At 40.1% G+C, this 24,468-nt stretch overlaps 1 protein-coding gene across 2 annotated transcripts in view; it reads right to left on the bottom strand.

The window, feature by feature from the left end:
- LOC127413607 (protein FAM83B-like) overlaps positions 1-24,468 on the bottom strand; it is a 32,774-nt gene that overhangs the window by 7,672 nt on the left and 634 nt on the right. For both annotated transcript variants that reach the window (XM_051650881.1, XM_051650880.1), the window contains exons 2-3: positions 22,609-23,115; positions 4,750-4,914 (exon numbers count right to left, since the gene is read on the bottom strand). In XM_051650881.1, coding sequence (XP_051506841.1) covers positions 4,750-4,914; positions 22,609-23,067 — 624 coding nt within the window. In that variant the 5' untranslated portion in view covers positions 23,068-23,115. The remainder of the gene's footprint in view (positions 1-4,749; positions 4,915-22,608; positions 23,116-24,468) is intronic.

Below are 24,468 nucleotides of genomic sequence, written 5' to 3'. Positions count from 1 at the left end.
ATTCATTTTTGATACAAGTGTATGTGTACATAAAATAAAATCATTGTGGTCATGTTGTAATTACAATTTGGGCAAAATCTTCTGTCATTTTCCAGTGAACTATATATATATATATATATATATATATATATATATATATATATATATATATAAATGGGCAGATTTAATTAATATCAAACTTTATTGGCAAGAGAAACATAAGTGTACATTGCCAATGCATTGTTAGACACTATGCATACAGTTATAAAACATACTGTATGCTGAAGTTTAGTTTGCTGAAATTTAGTAAAATCACAAAACTATTATTTTCTCTGGCTGCCGTTCAGTCTCTACAAGTATACCTGTCTGCAGCTTGCTGAACGGCCATGTCCTTCTCAGTCTGTATCGTGCACATGCTGGGTCTCACTCGGGCGGTTTAGCTTTTGAAACTGCTTCAGGTGACAGTATGTGAGAGTTTTCGGGCAATACAAAGCTTTCCCCTATATCTCTGCCACACCTGGTTCACCACTTGCGGGTGAAGCCTCCATTCTCCATACAGTAAATCAGCTACCGTGTCTATTATGGCCGGGGTACGCGTTGTGCACAGTGAATAAGTGTGTACTGCTTCACCCACTCAGTTTCTGCGTTAGGATGTGGAGTCGAGTCGAGGGTGTATCTAAATGTATACACTACCAATCAAAAATTTTGAAACACTTACTCATTCTTTATATATATATATATATATATATATATATATATATATATATATATATATATATATATATATATATATATATTATGTTGTGACTAAACAAAATCCAAAATAAATCAAAACTGTGTTATATTTTAGCATCTTCATAGTAGTCACCCTTTGCCTAGATTTTGCAGAAATGTACTCTTGACATTTTCTCAACCAACTTCTTGAGGTATCACCCTGGGATGCTTTTTAAACAGTATTGAAGGAGTTCCCATCTATGTTGGGCACTTATTGGCTGCTTTTCTTTATTATTTGGTCCAAGTCATCCATTTCAAAAAAAATTTTTATTACATTTTATTTTTATAATGAAATAAATTAATATGTTGGCACTATTATTTTTTTGTCTACAAAACTAATTTCAAACATTTAAACATATGCCTTCAGATCAAAAGATTTTTAAAATCATGAGAAACATTTCAGTCAAGTGTTTCAAAACGTTTGCCCGGTAGTGTATATGCCAATGTTAGCCACAGAAAGTTGGGAAAAACATCACTGAAGTTTCGCCCATTGTACAAAATTGCCTGTGTTTGATCCTGGCAGGCAGCAGATGCTCTAACCCCACCCCCACCCTAATCCAAGCCTGTAAGGCTGAGTAGCCTGCCAGGAACAGCTTGGGACACCTTTCTCCTATTGCATGAAGTTTCAGGAAGTAAATAAAAAAAATGGACACTGCATTAATTGCTTTGATTTTTTTAAAATAAATTAAACAAAAAATATTAATTGCAGAAAATAGCACGTTAAATTTCCAAGCCCTAAAATATACCCTTGTCCTGAGAACATAGTTCAAACTTTTGGTTAAAATCGACCTTACTTTCGGTTTAAAATCTGTGTATAGGTTTAAAGCAGTTTCCCGTTAAAATATCTCCAAGAATGACTCATTAGAAACAGACGATCGCACTTTGAATTAAGCGTCAGTAAGTGGATAGTTCATGAGCTAAACCAAAGTCCCTTTCAAGGTAAGTTAGTCCACTTGGTGACCATATTGGGAATGCTCCCCGGCAGCCATTTTCTATAGATACAAGTGGCTTCAAAGTACAGTTCCTATCTACAGTACATAAATGGGGAAAGACCAAAATCTCCAAAACGGTTGGCCAAGATTATGGTCAAACAACATATTTCAAATCAGCAGTACAACCTGATGACAATGTCATAATAAATTGTGCTTCTTTAGTTCAGATCATGCTATTTTCCACTTGCGCATTCTCGAGCTGACTGACAGGCAATGTTTGTATCTTAAAGGTGATTGACTCTTTTACCTGTAAGGCGGGACTCTTTGTTCTACATCTGCCATATTGTGCATTCCAATTTCTCCTGTTCATTTTGATACAAATGCTCTGTTTTGGGTGACATAGTCCATGGCTAAACTCTGTCTGTGCTTAACAAAATTCAAGCACTGCCTCCAGCAGCCAAAGAGGGAAGTGTTTTTGAATGTAAGGGCATGTGTGAGTTCCAGTTTCTGGGTGAAACATCCACAGAGGGTGCCAAAACTGAGTTGCAAAATGAGCTGTTTTCATTGCAAATGATGTGATGAATGAAGAGGAATGCTTATTTTAATAACACCAACCCTAAACCTAACTGTCAGTGGAGTAAAAATGTAAACTTAGTGAGGAATTGCAACCTCAAATTCACTCTCTGATCACACTGCTGATGCAACCTGCAAAATGGTCATGCCACAGGAGAAGGTAAACATGATCGAACTGATGCAAAAATGTCTGATGGGAGATGGCACTTGTTAGTAAATCGGCAGATTGGGGTCGATGTCAGGGTACTGGAATATTCGGTAGCAGCATTTCGACTTTCTGTGTGATCATTTTGTTGGAAACCACAACTTCCGTTCCTTTTATCCCTCGGGACAAAGAAGTAAGATATTGTTTGCTCTGCAAATACCATGAGTAATAGCATTACAGACTTTCAGCTAATTACTGACATTTTGTTTTTCTGGTTATTTGTTCTGTCAGTCATTTTTGCATTAAGCTATACTGACACATTGTTTTCAACAGTGTTCAACATGACTAATTCAGCTTTAATTAATTAGGTTACACTGACAAAACTAAAAGGAAGGGATCAGGTAGAAATAGTTCTTTAAGGCAACAATTGCAGGTTGCCAATTTAAATTAAAGTATAAATTTATGACCAGTCATTTTGAAAATAACGTTATATTTAAATAGTACTTCTACACTGAAAAAAACACTGTAGCTGTGGTTGCCAGAATAATTATGTAAAAAAAAATACAGTAAAAATGTAAACAACTTTACAGACAACCTGTAAATTTTAGTTTAAAGGTGGTGAACTAATCTTTCTGTTTCCTGTGTGTGTGCATAGCGTATATGGCTGTCACATGACAAAAGAATGAACGACTTGGACAAGAAGATTCCAGAGGTGAAATAATCTTTCTGTTTCTCATAATTTGTCCTTGGCTGCATTATAGTGATGGGTCGTTCATGAACGATTCATTCATTTTGAATGAATCTTTTATGTGACTCAGAAGAACAAGTAGTCTCAGAAAGTGATTTGTTCATTTTGTGTTGGCCGCGCATGTGCATTGCGCAACCTCTGTTCATTTGTTACGTGAAAACTGCATAGGCGCTGTACAGGAAACAGAAATTATTAGTTCACCTCTAGAGTCTTTTGGTCTGAGTTGTTCGTTCTTTTGTCACATGACAGCCGTATATGCTATGCATTGCTCACACAGGAAACAGAAATGATTAGTTCACCTCTCCAGTCTTCTGGTCTGAGTCGTTCGTTCTTTTGTCACGTGACAGCCGTATAAGCTATGCAGTGACAAAAGAACAAACGACTCCGACAAGAAGATTCCAGAGGTAAACTAATCTTTCTGTTTCTCATAATTTTTCCTTGGCTGCATTATCAATTTTTCCTTACTGGGAGTATAATCAAAGTTTGCATAAGTAGATGTGTTGGGTGGGGGGAAATATGGCTATTGAAAATGTAACATTTTAATTTAATTCTGCTCAAATGAACGAAATGAACTAAATGACTTGAATAAAGATTTGTTCATTTTGCTGAATGAGACTCAAAGATCCAAGTCAGTAAAATGATCCAATCACTAAAATTAACCTTCTGAAACAGCTTTTTACTTTATAAGGTATTAATCACAGTAAAAATTACAGAAGAGCACATGATGATATAAAGTTCACAAATAGTGGCTCTTTCAGGAGCAATGACCTATAAACATGTAGAGACAGTGCTCAGTGTCACTCACACAAACACTAAACACCATCAGGGTAACACATGTGAAATTAAAATAATACAATAAACATTAACTAAACTATATCAAATATAACACAGAACACCCCAATGTACTTAACTGATATTAAAAATAAGAAGAAACATAACTATTCCCATAAGATATAATGAAATATAATGAGTCATGCAGGGAATTGTGGGAACACCCTATTATTGTTTTTACTGTAATTTTAACAATAATTTACTGTAATAAGTGCATGTACTCGCTTGTTAAACATAATGTACATTTGTACCATTAATTATACAGGAAAATCATACTTTTTTTTTTTTTACAACATTTTATTGTAAAAACTACTGTATTGTTTTTTTTTTAATATATTAAATATTGTACTGTATATTTTACAGTTAATACTCGTTAATCAATTAATGTTTTTTTTTCTGTAGCATTTTTAGTCTTTTACCGTTAAAATTACAGACATTTTTTACAGTGTATCCATGTTCATGTTTCACATTTAATTATGAGGACAGTCACAACACACAATAATTTAACTTTTATTGAAATTGTTAAAAAAATTATAGCACAATTTGAAAAGATAATTTTATTATTATTGGAAACATCTCTGTCCTTTGACGTCCAGTCAAATTATGAACATAATAGAGAACAGTAAAATTACATGTCATGTCAACTGCCCAGATATGTTATAACATAAACACCATTAAGTTTATTTTCTTTACCCATGATACCTTCTTTTGACTTGAATCAACCCAAATATATTGTGACATACTGTATATGGTTTAAAGACACTTACCCTGAATTTTTGGATTTGGACATCTTGTTTTTCTATCATGGTGAGAAATCTTTTGAAGTAGTCATGGTCGAGTAGAATGTAGACAGGAACCCCCCTGATGGAGGCATCGACCACCTCTTTAAAGATGTCCACATCAGTGAAAACATCCATTACAATTGCAATGACCTGTATTGACATAAAAATTAAAACATAATAGAAACGTCAGTCTTTCATGATCATCTGGGTAATTGATGAGCAACCTCTGTGCTAAGCCATAGTTTTCAGTGTCCTACAATGTCCCCATACTGTATATTGGACCATTCTATGTGTCTTTAAGGGAGGGATGGGTGGGACATGCTCCCACCAATTTTTGCCAGGACCAAATTTGTCCTCACAAATTTTTTAAAGACCTGTTTTTGTCTAATATAGAGGAAACATTGTTTCCTTTAAGATTGTGTGTGTTCTAATTAGTGGTGATTCAGCATTTGAATTTATTTTGTTAATGTTATGTTGAGTGCTCTTTGAAACTGTTATAATTGGCATTAACGTGTACAGACGTGCTCTACTCGCTCTGCTTTTCTGCAGCTTGCTCTCTGTTTCAGTGAAATCACAAAGCAAAATGTAAACCAATGTGTCTCCGCTCATGATATTCATCCACTGACGTACAGATACAATTATGGTTTGTTAAAAAAATAAATAAAAATAAAAAGTTATATTAGGGTGGACTAGAACCAGGTACTCCTCATACTAAAAGGGAAATGAAAGTTATTATAAAATGTTAACATAAAAATCTGGCTTTTTTTATATTAGGGGTCCCCGGGTTGCCTGAAAATCTTGATGGGAGGGCAGGGGGTGGTGGGCGGGGGAAGGTGTCTGTAAAGATGGGGGGTCTCTGGATCTGGAAACTTCTATCTTAAATCAATAACATCTTTGTGAAATACATTGAATTGTACAAACCTGAGGTGGAAACCCAAGAGTCAGCATAGAAGCTCAGTTTATTAAAACAGCACTCTACATTTATCTGCTGCACAAATCACAAGAGATCAATAACTCGAAAGGTAGCTTTTATGAAAATTGCAGGTGATGATATGCATTTGCGCAGGCAGTGTACACAATATTAAATAGTGAGGAGTCAGGGGAGAAGATTATGCTGTGTGTATTAAAAGGTATAGAGTATTTAGTGTTTCTGGAAAACCAGCATTCCATGATTCAAGTCATGACATGCTTGTGATGTTCAGTTGATGCTGAATGACATTGTGCCTGAGACTTAACACAAGCTCATTCATTACAATGAATGGGGGGGGGGGGGGGTTGGGGTGTGTGAGTGAGGCAATAATCTGAAGTAGTGCAACCCATGAGGCTTTTTTTATTACAGTAATGAGTATGAGTTTTTTCATTATGGTAATGAGAATGACTTTTTTTGCATTACGGTAATGCAAATGAGATGTTTTGCATTGCAGTAATGAGAATGTGATTTTTGAGATGAGATGAAAAGATCATTCTCAAATGCAAAGAATGCAAAAACTGCTAGAAAAAGCAGAAAAAGACTTTTACAAGGCATGTCACATCCCACACACTATAGAGTATAGGTGAGTAGTTTAGAATTCAAAACATAACCAATCCACTCTGGATCAGTCAGAATAAAAACAGCATATAGAATAGCAATCAGGAAGTACTCATTGGTCCATGAGTGGAATATCTGATATACATGCATATTATTTTTGTTTGAGACGAGTAAAACGCTTGATGCTGGTAAGAGCATCAATAATTTGTATTTATAAAATAATTACATTTATATACATCAGCATATAGCCAATTATCATTATATTTCTGTAATATCTGTAACATAAAATAAATACATCATGTGGTTGAAAAGGATGCTTGAGCAGCTGTTTCTGTGAACCACATAACGAGTCTGCCTTTCTCCATGTCGGCAGCTTGGCAGGGAAGCACATTTAAAATCTGGGAGCTTGTGATTACATTGTAACGCTAATTATATTGCAGTTCCATAATATATATTGCTAACATTGAAAAAATCTCTCATAGCAGACCAATAACTTAGTGATAGCTCGTTTACAGGCTACGTTATAGATACAGAGAAACTAGTAATTAGAAAATGTACCATGATATGTTTCTTCAAATTTTCTCCCCTTTTCTCCCCAATTTGGAATGCCCAACTCCCAATGCACTCTAGATCTCCGTGGTGGCGTAGTGACTCGCCTCAATCTGGTTGGCGGAGGACGAATCTCAGTTGCCTCCGCATCTGAGACAGTCAATCCACGCATTTTATTGTGTTGCTTGTTGAGCGCTTACCGTGGAGACATGGCGCATGTGTAGGCTTCATGCTATTCTACGTGCTATTCTATATTTACAATATGTTGGGCCAATTTCACCTCTTAAATGGTTATTATTTGGTTAATGGTTTTTGGTTACCTCCCAGGGGGCGGTGACCTTGAAACCCTATGCCATCATGCCAATTTAATTGGCTGGTGACAGACCAAGAGACTACACATACTCTGCCCTGTAAGGACATTATAAATGTACAGTGACCAAATGAGTCAGTTCAGGGTATCTGATGAACTCTTTGTTTGCTATAGAGGCCATTCACGGAGTTTCGCTGTCTCCAAGCAAAGAATTTCCCACTGGGTAGTGGATGCTATTGCACTCGCCTATGATTCGCAAAGCATACAATGACCCATTGGCATAAAGTGCAATGCGTGCGGGAGATCTCTGGACGTCCTATAGTTGAAGTCAGAAGTTTACATACACCTTAGCCAAATACATTTAAACTCAATTTTTCACAATTCATGACATTTAATCATAGAAAACATTCCCTGTCTTAGGTCAGGTAGGATCACTACTTTATTTTAAGAATGTCAAATGTCAGAATAATAGTTATTTATTTATATGAATTATTTATATCAGCTTTTATTTCTTCCATCACATTCCCAGTGGGTCAGAAGTTTACATACACTGTTAGTATTTACTGTTAGTAGCCTTCCACAAGCTTCTCACAATAAGTTGCTGGAATTTTGGCCCATTCTTCCAGACAGAACTGGTGTAACTGAGTCAGGTTTGTAGGCCTCCTTGTTCGCACACTCTTTTTCAGTTCTGCCCACAAATTTTCTATCAGATTGAGGTCTGGGCTTTGTGATGGCCACTCCAATACCTTGACTTTGTTGTCCTTAAGCCATTTTGCCACAACTTTGGAGGTATGCTTGGGGTCATTGTCCATTTGGAAGACCCATTTGCAACCGATTAACTTCCTGGCTGATGTCTTGAGATTTTGCTTCAATATCTCCACATAATTTTCCTTCCTCATGATGCCATCTATTTTGTGAAGTGCACCAGTCCCTCCTATAGCAAAGCACCCCCACAACACGATGCTGCCACCCCCATGCTTCACGGTTGGGATGTTGTTTTTTGGCTTGCGAGCCTCACCCTTTTTCCTCCAAACATAACAATGGTCATTATGGCCAAACAGTTAAATTTTTGATTCATTAGACCAGATGACATTTCACCAAAAAGTAAGATCTTTGTCCCCATTTGCACTTGCAAACTGTAGTCTGACTTTTTTATGGCAGTTTTGGAGCAGCGGCTTCTTCCTTGCTGAGCAGCCTTTCAGGTTATGTTGATATACATAGGACTTGTTTTACTGTGGATATAGATACTTGTCTACCTTTTTCCTCCAGCATCTTCACAAGGTCCTTTGCTGTTGTTCTGGGATTGATTTGCACTTTTCACAGAAAACTACATTCATTTCTGGGAGACAAAATGCATCTCCTTCCTGAATGGTATGATGGCTGCATGGTCCCATGGTGTTTATACTTGCATACTATTGTTTGTAAAGATGAAGGTGGTACCTTCAGGCATTTGGAAATTGCTCCCGAGGATGACCAGACTTGTGGAGGTCCACAATTTTTTTCTGAGGTCTTGGCTGATTTCTTTTGATTTTCCCATGATGTCAAGCAAAGAGGCACTGAGTTTGAAGGTAGGCCTTAAAATTCAGTACACCTCCTATCAGAAGCTAATTGTCTAAAGCTTGACATCATTTTCTGGAATTTTCCAAGCTGCTTAAAGGCACAGTTAACTTAGTGTTTGTAAACTTCTGACCCACTGGAATTGTGATATAGTCAATTAAAAGTGAAACAATCTGTCTGTAAACAATTGTTGGAAAAATTACTCATGTTAAGCACAAAGTAGATGTCCTAAACTTTCCAAAACTATAGTTTTCTAATATTAAATCTGTGGAGTGGTTAAAAAATATGTTTTAATGACTTCAGTCTAAGTGTATGTAAACTTCTGACTTCAACTGTAGCACTATCAGGGGTGTTGATCTATCTCTTGTGGGCCCCCCTCAGTGGCTGGGCCCCTGAAATCTGTCCCCTTTTTACCCCCTTATGAGTGGCCCTGGTTATGGTATACAGCTTCCATAGCAACAGCAACTGATGCAGCATAGAAATTACCTTCTTACAAGGGAACACCTCGGTTACTCACATAACTTCAAGATCCTTCCAGGTCACCTGGAGAGAAGAGGTGTCCAAGTCACACCAGGGATCAGTGCTTGGACCCCTCCTCTTCTCGATCTACACTACATCACTCGGACCTATCATTAAGGCACATGGTTTTTCCTGCCACTGCTACACAGGTGATACGCAGCTCTGCCTGTTGTTCCAGCATGACCCCACTATCTCAGCTCGTATTCTGCTGCCTCTCGGAGATCTCTGCCTGGATGAAGGAACGTCACCTTCAGCTCAGCCTTGCCATGACAGAACTCCTCGTGATCCCAGACAACCCGTCTGTTGAACACAACCTCTCTATTCATCTTGGTTCAACTATGCTGATGCCAACCAGAACAGACCGGAACCTGGGAGTAGTGGTGAATGACCAGCTTAACTTCACTGCCAACATCTCATCAATTGCACGGTCTTGCAGGTTTGCAATTTACACCATTAGGAAAATCAGACATTTCTTTTCTGAATATGCTACACACTCAAGCTGCAAAGCCGGATTTCATGGCAGCATGATGGGAGCAATCAAGTACACTCGTGTCGCAACACAGCTGTGGTCACGTCACTCATTTGACAGGATGTGAAACTTCAATATCTAACTGAGAGTTAACATAATGTAAAGCTACTTACCTTTGACATCACTTTGCAAACTTGAATATTAGCATAGGTTGTCATATATTAAACTGGAACAGACAGTCATAATCATACCAGTGTTTTCCCAAAGAAGTCAGTGCACTGAGGCTGCTTTTAGGTTTAGTTGTTTTCTATTATCAAATCTTAAGTGTCATTTTGACAAGTTCACTGTATATATTTACAGTACATTTTAATATAACCATACAGAAGTTTTGTTCCTCTTTATTTTTGTTAAGGCTAAATCTACTCTTAACAAATTACACTTGATAAACTGGTTTTATACAGTTTGGCACAGATAACAGTGGGTTATTTTGACACAGCATCTTGGGTTGGTTATGATGGATTACAGTACTCACAGCGTACATACACATAGTGGCCTTCCGTTCAAGAAACACTAGTGCACAGATGAGTGGTTGCCGACTATTGGCTTGCTGATGGTCGGCCAACCACAGCAAGCCACTGGTAAACCACCCAAAAAAACGTTGGTAGACTGACAGGTCATTGTTAGCTGGGAATTACCCTACCACTAACCCAGCAAAGTTTGGTTAAAAACTATCCAACATTGTGAAAATAACCTAACAAAATGACCCCGCAGACTCAACCAAGTATTCTGGGATAAAAAATAGCCCAGCATAATTTAGAGTAATTTAAAAAAGGCCAATTCGATTCATGTGCTTGTTTAACTCACTCTCACACTCTTCATCTGGTTTAATTTAACATAAACCATCAGTACAATCAATGTGCTTTGTATTGTATTTGTCATTTATGACCCACACAGCGACAGAGGCCCTCATACATTCCTATTCAATGTGTCTCCTCTCCTCTATTCCTTTACTTTAAAGAGCTATTTCATAATTTTGAATGCACTTCTTCATATGTCATTGAAAGAGACGGAAAGGGCATCATTACTGTGGGACACAATCCAAACTAATTATATATTTTTAACGGTTTAAAAATGGATTTGTTCTGAAAACATGCCTTATCAAGTAAGGTGTGACACTGCACATCTGCACTGCACTGGCATCTGCACAGTCATCAAAATAATGGCAGTTACAATAATATCAAAAGCTTGCTTGGGCATTTATATTTTGCACTCATGCTACCACTATATTTTGCAAAAACATATTGACTCACTAACCAAAGACATTATTGACTCATTTAGCAAAGAAGAACTCTTGGGAACCTCACACAATTAATTGCAGATGCGCTGTTGACATATTCCATTGTATGAAGGCATTTTCTATTGTCTATGTGAATGAGATCGCCTTCAGTTGAATTGAAACATGGCTTGCCAGAGGCCAATACACATAGCAATATCAATATACTGTATTTTAACTGCTGAGACTGTACTCTTATCTGATAAAGTAATATTATTGACTTATTATGTTTTCATTATGATACTCTAAAGAATTGAGTCCATAATAGCCTTTACTATTCATATTTTGACTTATATGAAACACAATTGCTCTGTTCCAAAACCTAGTGAGCTGCCAATGCAATCACACCAATGATGTAATTTTAAGGCATAAAGGAACACTCCGGGTGCAAAGAATGTTCTAAACATTAGGCATCTTAATTATGCTTAATTTTGCTGAGCTCAATGAAAAAATAAGTCCAATATGAAGGACAAAACAAGAGCAATACACACACATGTCATTGAGGGGTGGACGATGTACTGGTTAAATCGATATAACAGGAGAAATTTTCGAGTATCATTTCTATTGTGGTTATTCAGATTGATACTGTATGGTAGGGAATCAGAGGTTGCACTACAAATAACCATTATATCTTAATCAGTATATTACTGTATTTTTTATTATCTCTCATTAGTTACATTTGCATTCTGTTGCATTAAAAGGGGCCTTTTTCTGACTGTCTTTCTGGATGAGAGCGCAGAGAGAAGCTTTCTCATTAACTTCAGGAATTATTAAATCAAATTTGTCAACCTTGCAAATATATCTAGTCACTAAAAATGTTTTCAGTATCCAATGGAACCCTAATCAAAATTATTTAATTTTGAGGGGTTTGCTTCAGAATCAAAGCAAATGGTTATATGTTCAACTAAACTTTTTTTTTTTATTTTTTTTTTTTTTATTAAATGATAAAGTTCTTTCATTGCAATTTACATGACAGGACTACCATGACTTTGGAAATGGTTTTAAATTTAAAAAAGGAGCTTTCATTATTTATTCAGAAGTTTTAAATAATAATAAAAAATATATATATTTTGTGAAATATGTACAGATATCAACCAACGAATTCATAAATATCTCAAAATGTTTTTTTTTCTTATATTTTTTCTTATATTAGAATAAAACTGAACTATTCAAAACTGAATAGTTTAATTACAAATTGTTCAAAACTGAATAGTTTAATTACAAATTATTATACCCTATATTTCTGTGCACTATGTCATTTTATGTTTATTACATTATCACGGTGTTATCTTAATAACATGGCAATGTCAAACTGTATTGAAATGAATTGTGAGTCAAGCCTTCCGTGTGAGCCTAATTTGTGTGGTGTGTGTAATTGCTGCCATGTTGAGTATTTCAAATCAATCACTTATGAGGTTGATGGTAAGGATGCTGCCATAGAAGGCAGCTTCCTATGTGCAGTGGGCAGTGAGGCAGTTCACTGGTTTTGGAACAGAGCTATTGTCTCAATTCTTTATTGTGAATTACATTGTCTAAGGCCAATTTTATAATATTTGTCTTTAACTACTATGTACTTAAGCATTTAATAAAATTTACTTATTATGTACATATGTGTTGTTACAATGCACTTACATTTAAAGTACCTTCATATAATCACATCTGTAGTAACACTGTTAACCTTACCCTAAATCCTAAACCTAACCCTACCCCAACCCCAACTCCAACCTCTACCCTAAACCTAACCCTACTCCCATACATTAACCTCAGTAGCAGCACATACGAATCTTCTGAGAATTTTGCAGAACAACATTTTACACAATAAATGCATTGCATTGTATGTATTTTAATGTTAGTACATAGTAGGTAAAGACGCCTAACATAATGTGGGACCATTCCAATTATGTTATCACTTCTTATTTGGATGTTTATGGTCAAGATCAAAAGGTAGCTCAGAGCTGCATTGATGCGACGAATAGTGGCTATTTTGTTTGCAATATCACATTCATGTCCGTCCGTCAGTTTAGAGTGTTCAATAGAAGTGCTGCCTCATTAGCATTATTACAGCCAATGCTTTAATCATCTCCCATCATCAAAATCAAATGCAAATTGCATTGCTAAGAATGAAGCCTGTGCATTCTCACTTCTTACTAAAAAGGATTCACTCCACACCCCGGCAGCAGGTCTTTCTTTGCATGACATTTTTTTTCTTGCAGTTATACTGAGTTCTCATGGGCACACCCAAATATTCTGCCACTCCTGTCTGATCAACTGGAAAGGGAGTGATCGTTTGAGTAGTGCACATTGCACAACATCATTCTTTGTTTGCCTTCTGTTTGTTCGGTACGTTTTAGCTGTCACTGTTGCCGGGGTGAGACTCAATTTAGTACTTAGTCTGATGCCTTGAAGAGAGGTTGATGTACCTGTGCTTATCACATCTTAAGCAAGGGTAGAAGACGTCTTTCACAAGGCTTGATTTAAAGGAAATCAGTGTGGAGCCTCCTCTGAGATTATGTGGGATTCATATATTGGCCAGGCAGGGCAGTGGAAATGGTTGGCAGTTTTCCTCCACACATCTGACATTGCACAGATTGAGTGGTGAAACACTGTGTGATGCTGGTCTCATCAGTGGACTATGAAGCCCATTAAAAATGGTATACAGACACATCGGTTTGAAACCATTTTAGGCATTAACTACATTGTTAAACAATATTGTAGAGCCAGCGTGAATCTTACCAAGCCTGTCATTTGCATTGTGACATTATTTCCATAACCAACCCCCACCCCCTTCACTTCATAATTGTATATATATGTATGTATGTATGTATTACAGAACTTTCTTCCCCCAGAATTCACCTAAAACAATTACACAGCAGTGCTGGGCCTGAAGAGAATACTCTTTAAAGGTAATAGTATAGTCAGTTAAATGTTAGGCCACATTTTATATCATTCTTCAGTGTCAAGCATATCAAATGTCAGCTAGAGAAGCCCATTTGGGGAGATAAAAAAACAAACAAACAAACAAAAAAACAGCAACTAAAAAACAGATTTGACCTCTGAGTACTCTGGACGATGTTTTCACATTCCACATTCACTTTGTGAACGTTATTTAGAAAGACATTTCTTTAGAAGAAAATTTGGAGACCCCACTCTTTTTTTCTTCTTCTTTTTTCTTTAATGTAGAAGTTGTCTGCAAGGCTAAAACCTGGTGAGCGGCCCGTCAAGTTTATATGGTAGGTGTTGCTGTGGATCAAAGACATGCCTTGTATCTCAGCACTTAAAAGATCTTTACTCACATAGCTTTGATCCATTACTGTTTTGACCCTGAGGAAAAACAGCAAGCTACAATACAACTCACTCTGAAAGCTAGCCTGGAAATACTCTCCGAAAATGGAGGCGGAAATACTGATTGTAATTCTATTTGAGGGAAACGATTCATGCTGGAACATATTATATGAAATACACTACCAGTCAAAAGTTTTGAAACACTTGTTGAAACAATGTTTCTCATGATCTTAAAAATCTTTTGATCTGAAGGCGTATGCTTAAATGTTTGAAATTAGTTCCCTATCTGTCACTCACTCGACATTGTGTCGATATAGTGACACTAGGGGTCACTCTTGGGAGCCCCAAACACCTCTGCTTTTTTTAAAAAAGGCCAATGAGAATAGGCGAGTGGAATTTGCATGCCACTCCCCCGGACATACGGGTATAAAAGGAGCTGGTATGCAACAACTCATTCAGATTTTCTCTTCGGAGCCGAGCGGTTCTATTCATTGAGCTGAATTCATCCGCCGAGTTCATCCACCTCTCTCTGCTGGATCTTATGGTGCATTTCAGCGGCTTCTCCCCCTCTGCATCTGTGGTTTGCAGAGAATGCCCCTGGGGGCTTCAGCAGAACATTTAAAAGAGTATATTCTAAAAGACTATATTTTCTTTCTGAAAGAGTGGCACACACGGAACGTCTTTTTAAAGACACGTCTTTTTAAAGATGCCTTTCCGTTTGTGTGTTATTCCTGGTTGTGGTAGTTATCGCTCCGCTTCCGACGGCCACGATCGCTGTCTTACGTGTCTGGGCACTGCCCATGTGGAGACATCGTTCATAGATGAGTCATGTCCTCATTGCGAGAACATGACCATGGCAACGTTGTGGTCTCACGAAAGCAAGCCACCCCAGCCGCTCACCGCACAGGTCCTTCTACCTACGGGTTTGAGGCTGCGTCGGTTAGCACTGGGGGTGATTTGGGGACATAAATGGGACCACCTCCACTGGGTATCCCCCCACAGACCTCCCATTCCCCAGCACGCTCGCTTGCACCGATCGGGCTCTCACACGAGAAAGACGGCTCGTCTCAGCGCGAGTTCGACATCTTGTTCGGAGCTCCGGAAGACGATGAGTTATTGAGCGCAGCATCAGAGCTCGTCCAGTCTGACGCAGAGGCTTCGGCTCAGATTCCTCCTTCGGGAACGGTTGCCCAGCCTCGCGATGACACAGAAATGACGGACGTGCTTTCCCGGGCGGCTGCGAGCATCGGGCTAGATTGGAACCCTCCACTCTCCCCTGAACCCTCGCAGCTCGACAATCGGTTCCTGGGCATGGGGCGCTGACCACGGCCATGCCCTGCCCCCCTTCCTTTCTTCCCGGAAGTACATGAGGAACTGACAAGATCGTGGGAGGCAACTTTTATTGCCCAGTCCTGGTCTTTCAGCTCCGCCACTCTCGCTACCCTCGATGGCGGAGCGGCCAGGGTGTATTCGGGGATCCCCCAGGTGGACAAGGCGCTCGTGGTGCACTTGTGTCCGCAGATGGTGCACTACGAAGGCATGAGGAGGCAGACCCAGCCTTGGTGTTGCTGTGTCCAGCGCCTCGGCTGGGCTAGCCTGTCCCTATAGTTGGGCAGTCGACTTGTTCCTGATGGACTGTTCGATGCTCATAAGAGCGTTGGGGGAGGTTACGTGACGGCCTGGTGCGTTGGCTACAAGGCACACAGCAGTCTGCCTGTAACACACCGCCAGTTCACGCAACACAGTTCAGCTAGTTGTGGAGTTATGTATAGGGACCCCTAGTGTCATTACATCGACACAACGTCGAGTGAGTGACAGATAGGGAACGTCCTGGTTACTTTCGTAACCTCCGTTCCCTGATGGAGGGAAGAGATGTTGTGTCCCTCTTGCCACAACGCTGAACTACCCGCTGAAATGGCCGGGACCTGGTCTCGGCTCCTCAGCATAAAACCTAAATGAGTGGTTGCATACCAGCTCCTTTTATACCCGTATGTCTGGGGGAGTGGCATGCAAATTCCACTCGCCAATTCTCATTGGCCTTTTTTCAAAAAAGCAGAGGTGTTTGGGGCTCACAAGAGTGACCCCTAGTGTCACTACATCGACACAACATCTCGTTCCTTCCATCAGGGAACGGAGGTTACGAAAGTAACCAGGACGTTTTGTAGACAATACTATAATTGTGCCAACATATTAATTTATTTCATTATAAAACTAAAATTGTATTTAAAAAAAAGGTTTTTGAAATGGATGACTTGGACCAAATAATAAAGAAAAGCAGCAAATCAGTGCCCAATATAGATGGGAACTCCTTCAATACTGTTTAAAAAGCATCCCAGGGTGATACCTCAAGAAGTTGGTTGAGAAAATGTCAAGAGTACATGTCTGCAAATTCTAGGCAAATGGTGACTACTTTGAAGATGCTAAAATATAACACAGTTTTGATTTATTTTGGATTTTGTTTAGTCACAACATAATTCCAATAGTTCCATTTATGTTATTCCATAGTTTTGATGACTTTACTATTATTCTAAAATGTGAAGAAAAATTTAATAAATAAAGAATGAATGAGTGTTTCAAATCTTTTGACCGGTAGTGTATGTCCTGTTATTCCCAGTTGTTATAGCCACCTACACAGTTTACGATTAACTAGTACCTTGACTCACAGGCATTGTTTCAATTTACCTTGAGTAATAGAGTGCAACATTTTTAGTGGCCTTGGTTTTTTACATATTAATTAAATTCTTCAGTAAAGAGAAGCCATGAACCAAACCAACCAGCTTTGAGATGAATCACAACATACACACATTGATTAGAAGCAAATGAGTGTTTGAAGGTCATAAAACAAAGGTACATTTTAAGTGAATGAAACACACATCCCATGAAGTATTGCTTATGATGTAATTGAATCATGAAGTTGAAATCGCATTGATTTGAGGCTTCTACAGAATCATAATTTATCAACTTCAGAGCTGATAGGTCTGTTTAACAGTTTCATACTGTACATTATCACAAATTTATCATCACTCTCAATGGAAAAAATTAATGTGACTTTTACTACCAGAATCCTACTACTGCACTCTACTCACCTTACAAACACTTTTAAAGGTTTTATTAATCACATGCTCGGCAGCGGTGACTTATCAAACAGAAATATATTTAAACTACCTTTAACTGTTGAGGCCGCTACCATATATATAAAGTTTTTTTTTTTTTTTTTTTTTTACATTTATTTATATATATATATATATATATATATATATATATATATGACGTCACGACTGTCAAGTCTGAGCTTTCATAGAATTAAGAGTTTAAAACTTGTAATCATCATGTTGTTCCAAACTCTCCAAAGATGTTTTTTCCATTGAAAAATTCACACTAGGAAATGTTTCTTTATTTTTCTTTCTTTCTTTCTTTCTTTCTTTCTTTGAATGGGGCTTGTTTGAGATGAGGTTTACATTGATTGTCCCAGACACAAACGCTATCCATCCATCCATCCATCCATCCATAATGCGAGTGTGTTAACAGATCTAAGCACTTATATTTGTGAATCAATGTCTTGGAATAAGTCTCAAAATGTATTAAAATGTAAAAAAACATTCATATATTTTCAATACACTGTACATGGCTTGGCATTTATTTGCACATTAAATTACAGATATAAAATGAGCAGTGTGATTCTGTTTAATGTATTGTGATCTTTCAAAACAGCTGAATCGGCGCTGAATCGGATGATTAGCGGGAAAGCGAGATAAAGGGGGGCCGGAGACGCCAGTTTGGGAGAGAGAGAGAGACGCACGCGGCCGCGCTGCAGGTGTGTGTTTATGTTTGTTCCCCTTCTGTCACTCACTTGACGTTGTGTCGATGTAGTGACACTAGGGGTCACTCTTGAGAGCCCAGAACACCTCAGATCTTTGAGAAAAGGTCAATGAGAATTGCAGAGTGGAATTTGCATGCCACTTCCCCGGACATACGCGTATAAAAGGAGCTGGCTTGCAATCACTCATTCAGATGTTTTCTTCGGAGCCAAGCGGTTGTACTATCAGCGAGCTGAATACTACTGCTGTGCCATTCACGTCTTAAGAAGTGTATGCTTTTAGATATATGGCGCATTTCCAGCGGCTTTCTCTCCTTCTGCATGACGAGTGCAGATTTCGCCCCTGGGTGCTTCGACTGCGCTAAAAGAGTGTATATTCCTGCTAAAGAGTATATTTTCTCTATTAGAGTACACACATTGACGTTGAACGTCTTTTTAAAGACACGTCTTTATAAAGATGCCTTTCTGTCTTTGTGTGATTCCTGGATGCGGTCGCAATCTCTCTGCTTCCGACGGCCACGGGCGCTCCCTCACGTGTCTGGGCAGCGATCACACTGAGGCAGCCTTCGCGGATGGTTCATGTTCTCATTGCGAGAATATGACCATGGTAATGTTGCAGTCACGGCTTTCCTTCTTCCGGGGGAAAGCCACTCTAGCCGCCCCCTGCGCATCGCCTTTTACCTCCAGGTACGAGGCCAGCCCGGCTGGTGCTGGAGGCGATTTGGGGGCTTCAATGGGCGCGGCTCTGCCGGGTAAATCCCCGCGGACCACCCATTCCCCAGCGTGCTCGTTTGCCCCCGGCGAGTTCCAAGAGGAGACCAGCTCACCCCAGGGCCAGCTTAGTGTCCCTTTTGGAGCTCCGGAGTGGGATGAGTGCCCGATTGCTGCATCGGAGAGCATACTGGCGATGTCAGATGCCGAGGACTCAACTGGGCTACCACCTTAGGGTTGGCCCACCCAGTCTGAGGCTGATGGCGAGATGACCACCATGCTTGCCCTGGCTGCCAAGTGTGTCGGGTTGGAGTGGAACCTTCCACCCTCCCCTGAGCCCTCGTGACTAGATGATTGGTTCCTGGGTTCGGGGCGACGCTCACAGCCACGCCCCCCCCCCCCCGGTCCCTTTCATCCTGGAAGTGCACGATGAGCTGATGAAAAAAAGGAAATTTTTCTGCCCGAAACCAACCTCCCAGCTCATCCGCTCTCACTACCCTCGATGGCGGGGAGGCCCACGGGTATATGGAGGTCCCTCAGGTGGATAAGGTGGTTGTGGTGCAACCCACCTGGCGGGATCACACGGCACTCCCTTCCAAGGCCTGTAGGACGACGTCGTCTCTGACGGCCAAAGCATGTCATGGCCCTCCTGCAAGTACACCAGGCCAAGGCACTAAAGGAACTGCACATGGGTAGTCCTGATCCCGATGTGATGCAGGAGCTGCGCTCGGCGACCAACCTTGCCCTCCGGGCGACGAATGTCACGGCGCGAGCACTCGAGCAGGTGATGTGCACCCTCATGGTCCAGGGACGCCACCTGTGGCTGAATCTGGTCGAGATGAGGGATGCGGACAAGGTTCGCTTTCAAGGACACCGTCGAGGACTTCGCCCAGCTGTTCTCGGTGGTGAGGAAGCAGACGGAGGCTATACAACACATCTTGCCCCGGTGCGGCTCAAGATCCCGTATCCTGTCTGCTCGCCGAGGGCATCCCCCTGTGGTGGCAAAAGCCCAGGCGGCTCCGCCTCAGCCCAAGCCCAATTCTCGGCCCCAGTGTAGAGCCCCCCGCAGGAAGCTGACGCCCCCCCACCTCACGGGCCGGCACAAGGACCCGGAAGGCTCCTAAGCGCCCCAGAGACGGACGACTCAGGGAGTGAGATGTCTGCTGCAAACCCGGAGCTGGTATCCAGACCACTCCATCCCCCGGTGGAGGGCCGGGAGGTAAATCCTTGGTTTCCTTTTCTTTTATGTTCGCCGCACCCTGAACAGGCTGCGGTACCCACATTCTCAAAAGAGCAGTTTCCTCACTCCCTGGGTCACATAGCCAATGTTTACAACCGCCATTATCACGGCAACCGGGAACTGAGCACCTGTGACTTAGACGCCGCAAAGGCGGGGGGGGCCCGCGTCTGGTCGCACCATACTCACACCCATGGCCAGGTGGTTGTGACGGACTACGAGGACGGTCAAAAAGTCCCTCTTCCCCCGTCGCCGACCCCCCCAACGCTGGGTACATGGAGCAAGGTAAGTGCTTCGAGGGTCCCCTCAGCACAGCCATGAGTTTGAGACGAAGTGAGGCTCCTTGACCTGGCATCCCCTGCTCCCTCCCGCCATAAGGCCCCACCCACAGGTACGTTAAACGCGATCATCCCCTTAGTGCCCCTCGCCCGGAGCTTGGACGCGTGGCTAGCACTTTTCAACCCGTCGCGGTGGTTGGCCAGGACCATCCGACTCGGCTACACGATTCAGTTCGCCAGGCGCCAGCCCCGGTTCAGTGGCATCCGCTTCACTCGGTTGAGCCAGTTTCATCCCGTGTTCTGTCAGGTATGAACAGGTAAGTTCGGGAATACGGACAGCTGGCTGGATGTATCGCTTGCGTATAGCGCCTTTCCCCTCCAAAGAGGCGAAGATATGCGCTTCTTTTCACATGCGAGTTCATGAACCCGTGAACCCTGGATGTCTTTCCTTCCTAGCCCTGTGGCTCGCGAATTCAGCGGAGGAATTCACAGCTGGATCCAGTACGTGTGCTAATATGCCCTTACTGAGGTAGGTGCTCCACAGTTGCCGGTTACTCCGGTAACCCCCTGTGATGTATTTTCCGCAGTACGGTCTCCCTGTTGGCAGACCTGCATCTCCCTTCGACAGAGCCCTCTCTGTCCCAGTCACCATGTTTGTAGAGCTCCTCCCCTTTCAGGCAGGACCTACCACCATGCCTCTTCGATGTGCGGCTCTGAGCCCACATGACGTGCTTGCCACATGTTACCTCCCCTCCAGGCAGCATGTGGTGTTTCGTATAGGGACCCCTTGTGTCACTACATCGACACAACTTCGAGTGAGTGACAGAAGGGGAATGTCTCGGTTACTGTCGTAACCTCCGTTCCCTGATGGAGGGAACGAGACATTGTGTCCCCCCTGCCACAACACTGTACAACCCGCTGAAATGGCCGGGACCCTGTCTCGGCTCCTCAGCACAAAACCTGAATGAGTGGTTGCGAACCAGCTCCTTTTATACCCGTATGTCCAGGGGAGTGGCATGCAAATTGGTCTTTTCTCAAAGATCTGAGGTGTTTGAGGCTCTCAAGAGCAACCCCTAGTGTCACTATATCGACACAACGTCTCGTTCCCTCCATCAGGGAACGGAGGTTACGACAGTAACTGAGACGTTTTATGTTGAGTTTTACATTAAAAGTTACGTTGACTGTTCAGCTGGTTCCTGCCTCCTCCTTGCCAGTCCTTTAGCTGTTACAGGTGGTAATATAGTAACCATGGTTAATTTTGTGGTTACTGTAAATTTACAAAAAATACCATGGTACCATGGTTACTGTAGTAAAACCAAGGTTATTTTTTCTAAGGTGAGGTAATGTTAGGTTTAGGGGTAGAGGTTAATGTAGTGTGTCTGTGGGACTCTAAATAAACACAATAAACACACTGCAATGATGCCCCTATACTGTATGTTAGTATTTAACTATGGGTGCAAATAATATCTACCACTATTTGCACTGGGGTGTAAATAGCATATACCATTATTTGAACCAGGGTGCAAATAATATCTGATATACTAAATGTATGCATTCTGTTATGAGTAATTGTGTGAATTGTTGATGATGTTAACGGCATTATTGAAATAAAGCTGAGTGATGGGATCAGCCAGTTGTTGTGTTCCCTCCCCTTGTCCCCTCCTCTCCACTGCTGATCACGCCCTCTTTGGCTGTTTCTTTTGAAAATGTAGTGAGAACTCAACTGTGTTGGAACAGGGGTGTTGTGACCCTTTAAGAGAACAAAATTGGTGCAAAATAGAGATGAAAATGGAATTCGAAGCCACTGTGGCTTTTAAAAAAATATGTAATTTAAATGTCTTCTTTCTGAATATAAAAGTGTATCCACCTAAAGCGAATGTTTATGTTTTTTTATGCAATATCCCAAAATTTGCATAAAATATGTTAACAGAAGTGCGACACACCAACAGACTATGTTTGATTCTGAATGTGAGTGTGAATGAGATTTCAGAGTTTTGTGACCAGTAAAAGAGCTGCAAAGATTCTTTAAAAATCCAACATGATGATGAGAAATTATTACATAATTTGGGTATCATAATTTGCAGTTGATAGACAAGGTATTTGCTTTCTGCTTTTACCTTAGAAAGACAAGGTTGCATTTGCTTGTTGTGCAGCTACGTGTTTCTAAACTTTCATGCACATGATCTGCAGAAAGACTGGTTTCAAAGAGGCGTTTATTTACACCCTTCTCACCATGTTGTTTCATCAACATTACCTGCCTGGCATCCCGTATGTGTTTGCAGATCACTTCCTTGATGGTGGGGCTGTTTTGGCGGGGTGGATGGAAGAGCAGGTCTACGCTGGTCTGGAGTCTACTGTGCGAGGGTTCTGGCCAGCCTAAGTCCAGGTTTGGAGGGTCTGTGTCAGAGTTAGTGGGCCAGTATGTACCCGTGGAGGAAGTGTCATCCCGAGGACAGTCCACTTCCTCTGAGTGGTTGCTGGTGGGTGGCTGTACGGCGCTCTCTGTGATGTGGTGGATTTCCTCCTCTGATAGGAAGCCCCATAAGCCTTCCTTTTTGATGAAATTTTGATAAGAATCTTCTCCCCCACTGACTAGACAATCAATGGCTAACCGATACGCCTCTTTGTAATGCGGTTGTATATAATCCTCGGCCTTGAACTCCTCCTTGCAAGAAGACAGCAGAGACAAGTCCGATTCCATCATGACGTCCATCTGGAATCTGGATTCCTATTTGGCAAAACACTGTACAGTCTCACCCACCTAAGAAACAACACACAGTGTTCAAAGAGATAGTTCATGCAAAAAAATTAATTCTGTCATGATTTACTCACCCTCATTTCATTTCAAACTCCTATGACTTTTATTCTTATGCGGAGCACAAAAGGAGAAATGTTAACGAATATCCCGGTCCATCTTGTCAAAACAGTGGTAGTTGATAGTGACTCACTTTAAAGCTTAAAATGACCCCAAAGTATCATAAAAGTAGTCTATGTGACTCGTGTGGCACATTCCAAGTCTTCTAAAGGTGTTAAACCAACGCAAGTTCTCACATGAACATGCAAGCCACTGTGAACGAGTTTCTCTCATGGTGTTCATAAACATGCAATGGATGGCAAGGTTTATTTTATTTTATTATTAATAAATGAAAATATTTGTTGAATACTGCATTTTATTTATTTTTTCTTTTCTTTTATTTTTTCAGTTTGATGAAAGCTATAAGCCACTTAATACCTGTGTTCATTGGATGATCAGTCTTCCAATAATTTTTTTTTCTATTATTCCGATGGATTTGTTATTCTTTTGAAGTCATTATTTCTGCCTTTTTGAATAAGGTATTCAGCTTCGGGCACATCCCTAATAATAACAATGTTTGTCATTTCGTAATAGCAATTTGGTGATTTAATATTTTATATATATATATATATATATATATATATATATATATATATATATATATATATATATATATATATATATATATGTTTTATTTTTTTTATTTTTTTTACTTATTTAAAACATAACTCTTAAAGTGTCTTTATTGTCTTTTTAAATATACTATTTTTTATTTGTATAATTTTTAACCAAATTAACTGATTTTTACTGCAGCATTTTTTAGCACTTTTGTTGTTGTTGTTGTTGTTGTTAAAATTTCTAAAATTTCTTACAGTGTACCATGACATTATTTTCAATATCTTACACATATTAGTTTGTTTAGGTCTTGTAGAATTTATTTCGAATATCTATTTTGGAACAGTTATTTACATTATACTGTGAATTTATATCAGCAATTCTGGTTTAAATGTTTCAATAGACACTTTGTGCACACATTATTCAGATGGCGAATGTGAAAGAAAAAAAAAAAAAAAAATATATATATATATATATATATATATATATATATATATATATATATATATAGGAAATTGTTTAGAAAAAAAAGTGAGAATATTTCCACCCTGTCTGTAATTATTCCAGAGTGTTTAGCAAAAAACACAAAAACCTTTTCTCTGTTTTTAATCAGTCACATGTACATAAACCTAAGGCCTGTTTAGTTCTTAAGCTCTTTAAAGACACCGTACAACATCAGCACATTCTAAAGATAAAACTGCAACT

Source organism: Myxocyprinus asiaticus, chromosome 23 (genome assembly GCF_019703515.2).
Source record: "Myxocyprinus asiaticus isolate MX2 ecotype Aquarium Trade chromosome 23, UBuf_Myxa_2, whole genome shotgun sequence".
Classification (NCBI taxonomy): domain Eukaryota; kingdom Metazoa; phylum Chordata; class Actinopteri; order Cypriniformes; family Catostomidae; genus Myxocyprinus; species Myxocyprinus asiaticus.
The sequence above is the reverse complement of the archived record's forward strand: the minus strand, read 5'-3'. Positions and strand labels throughout refer to the sequence as shown.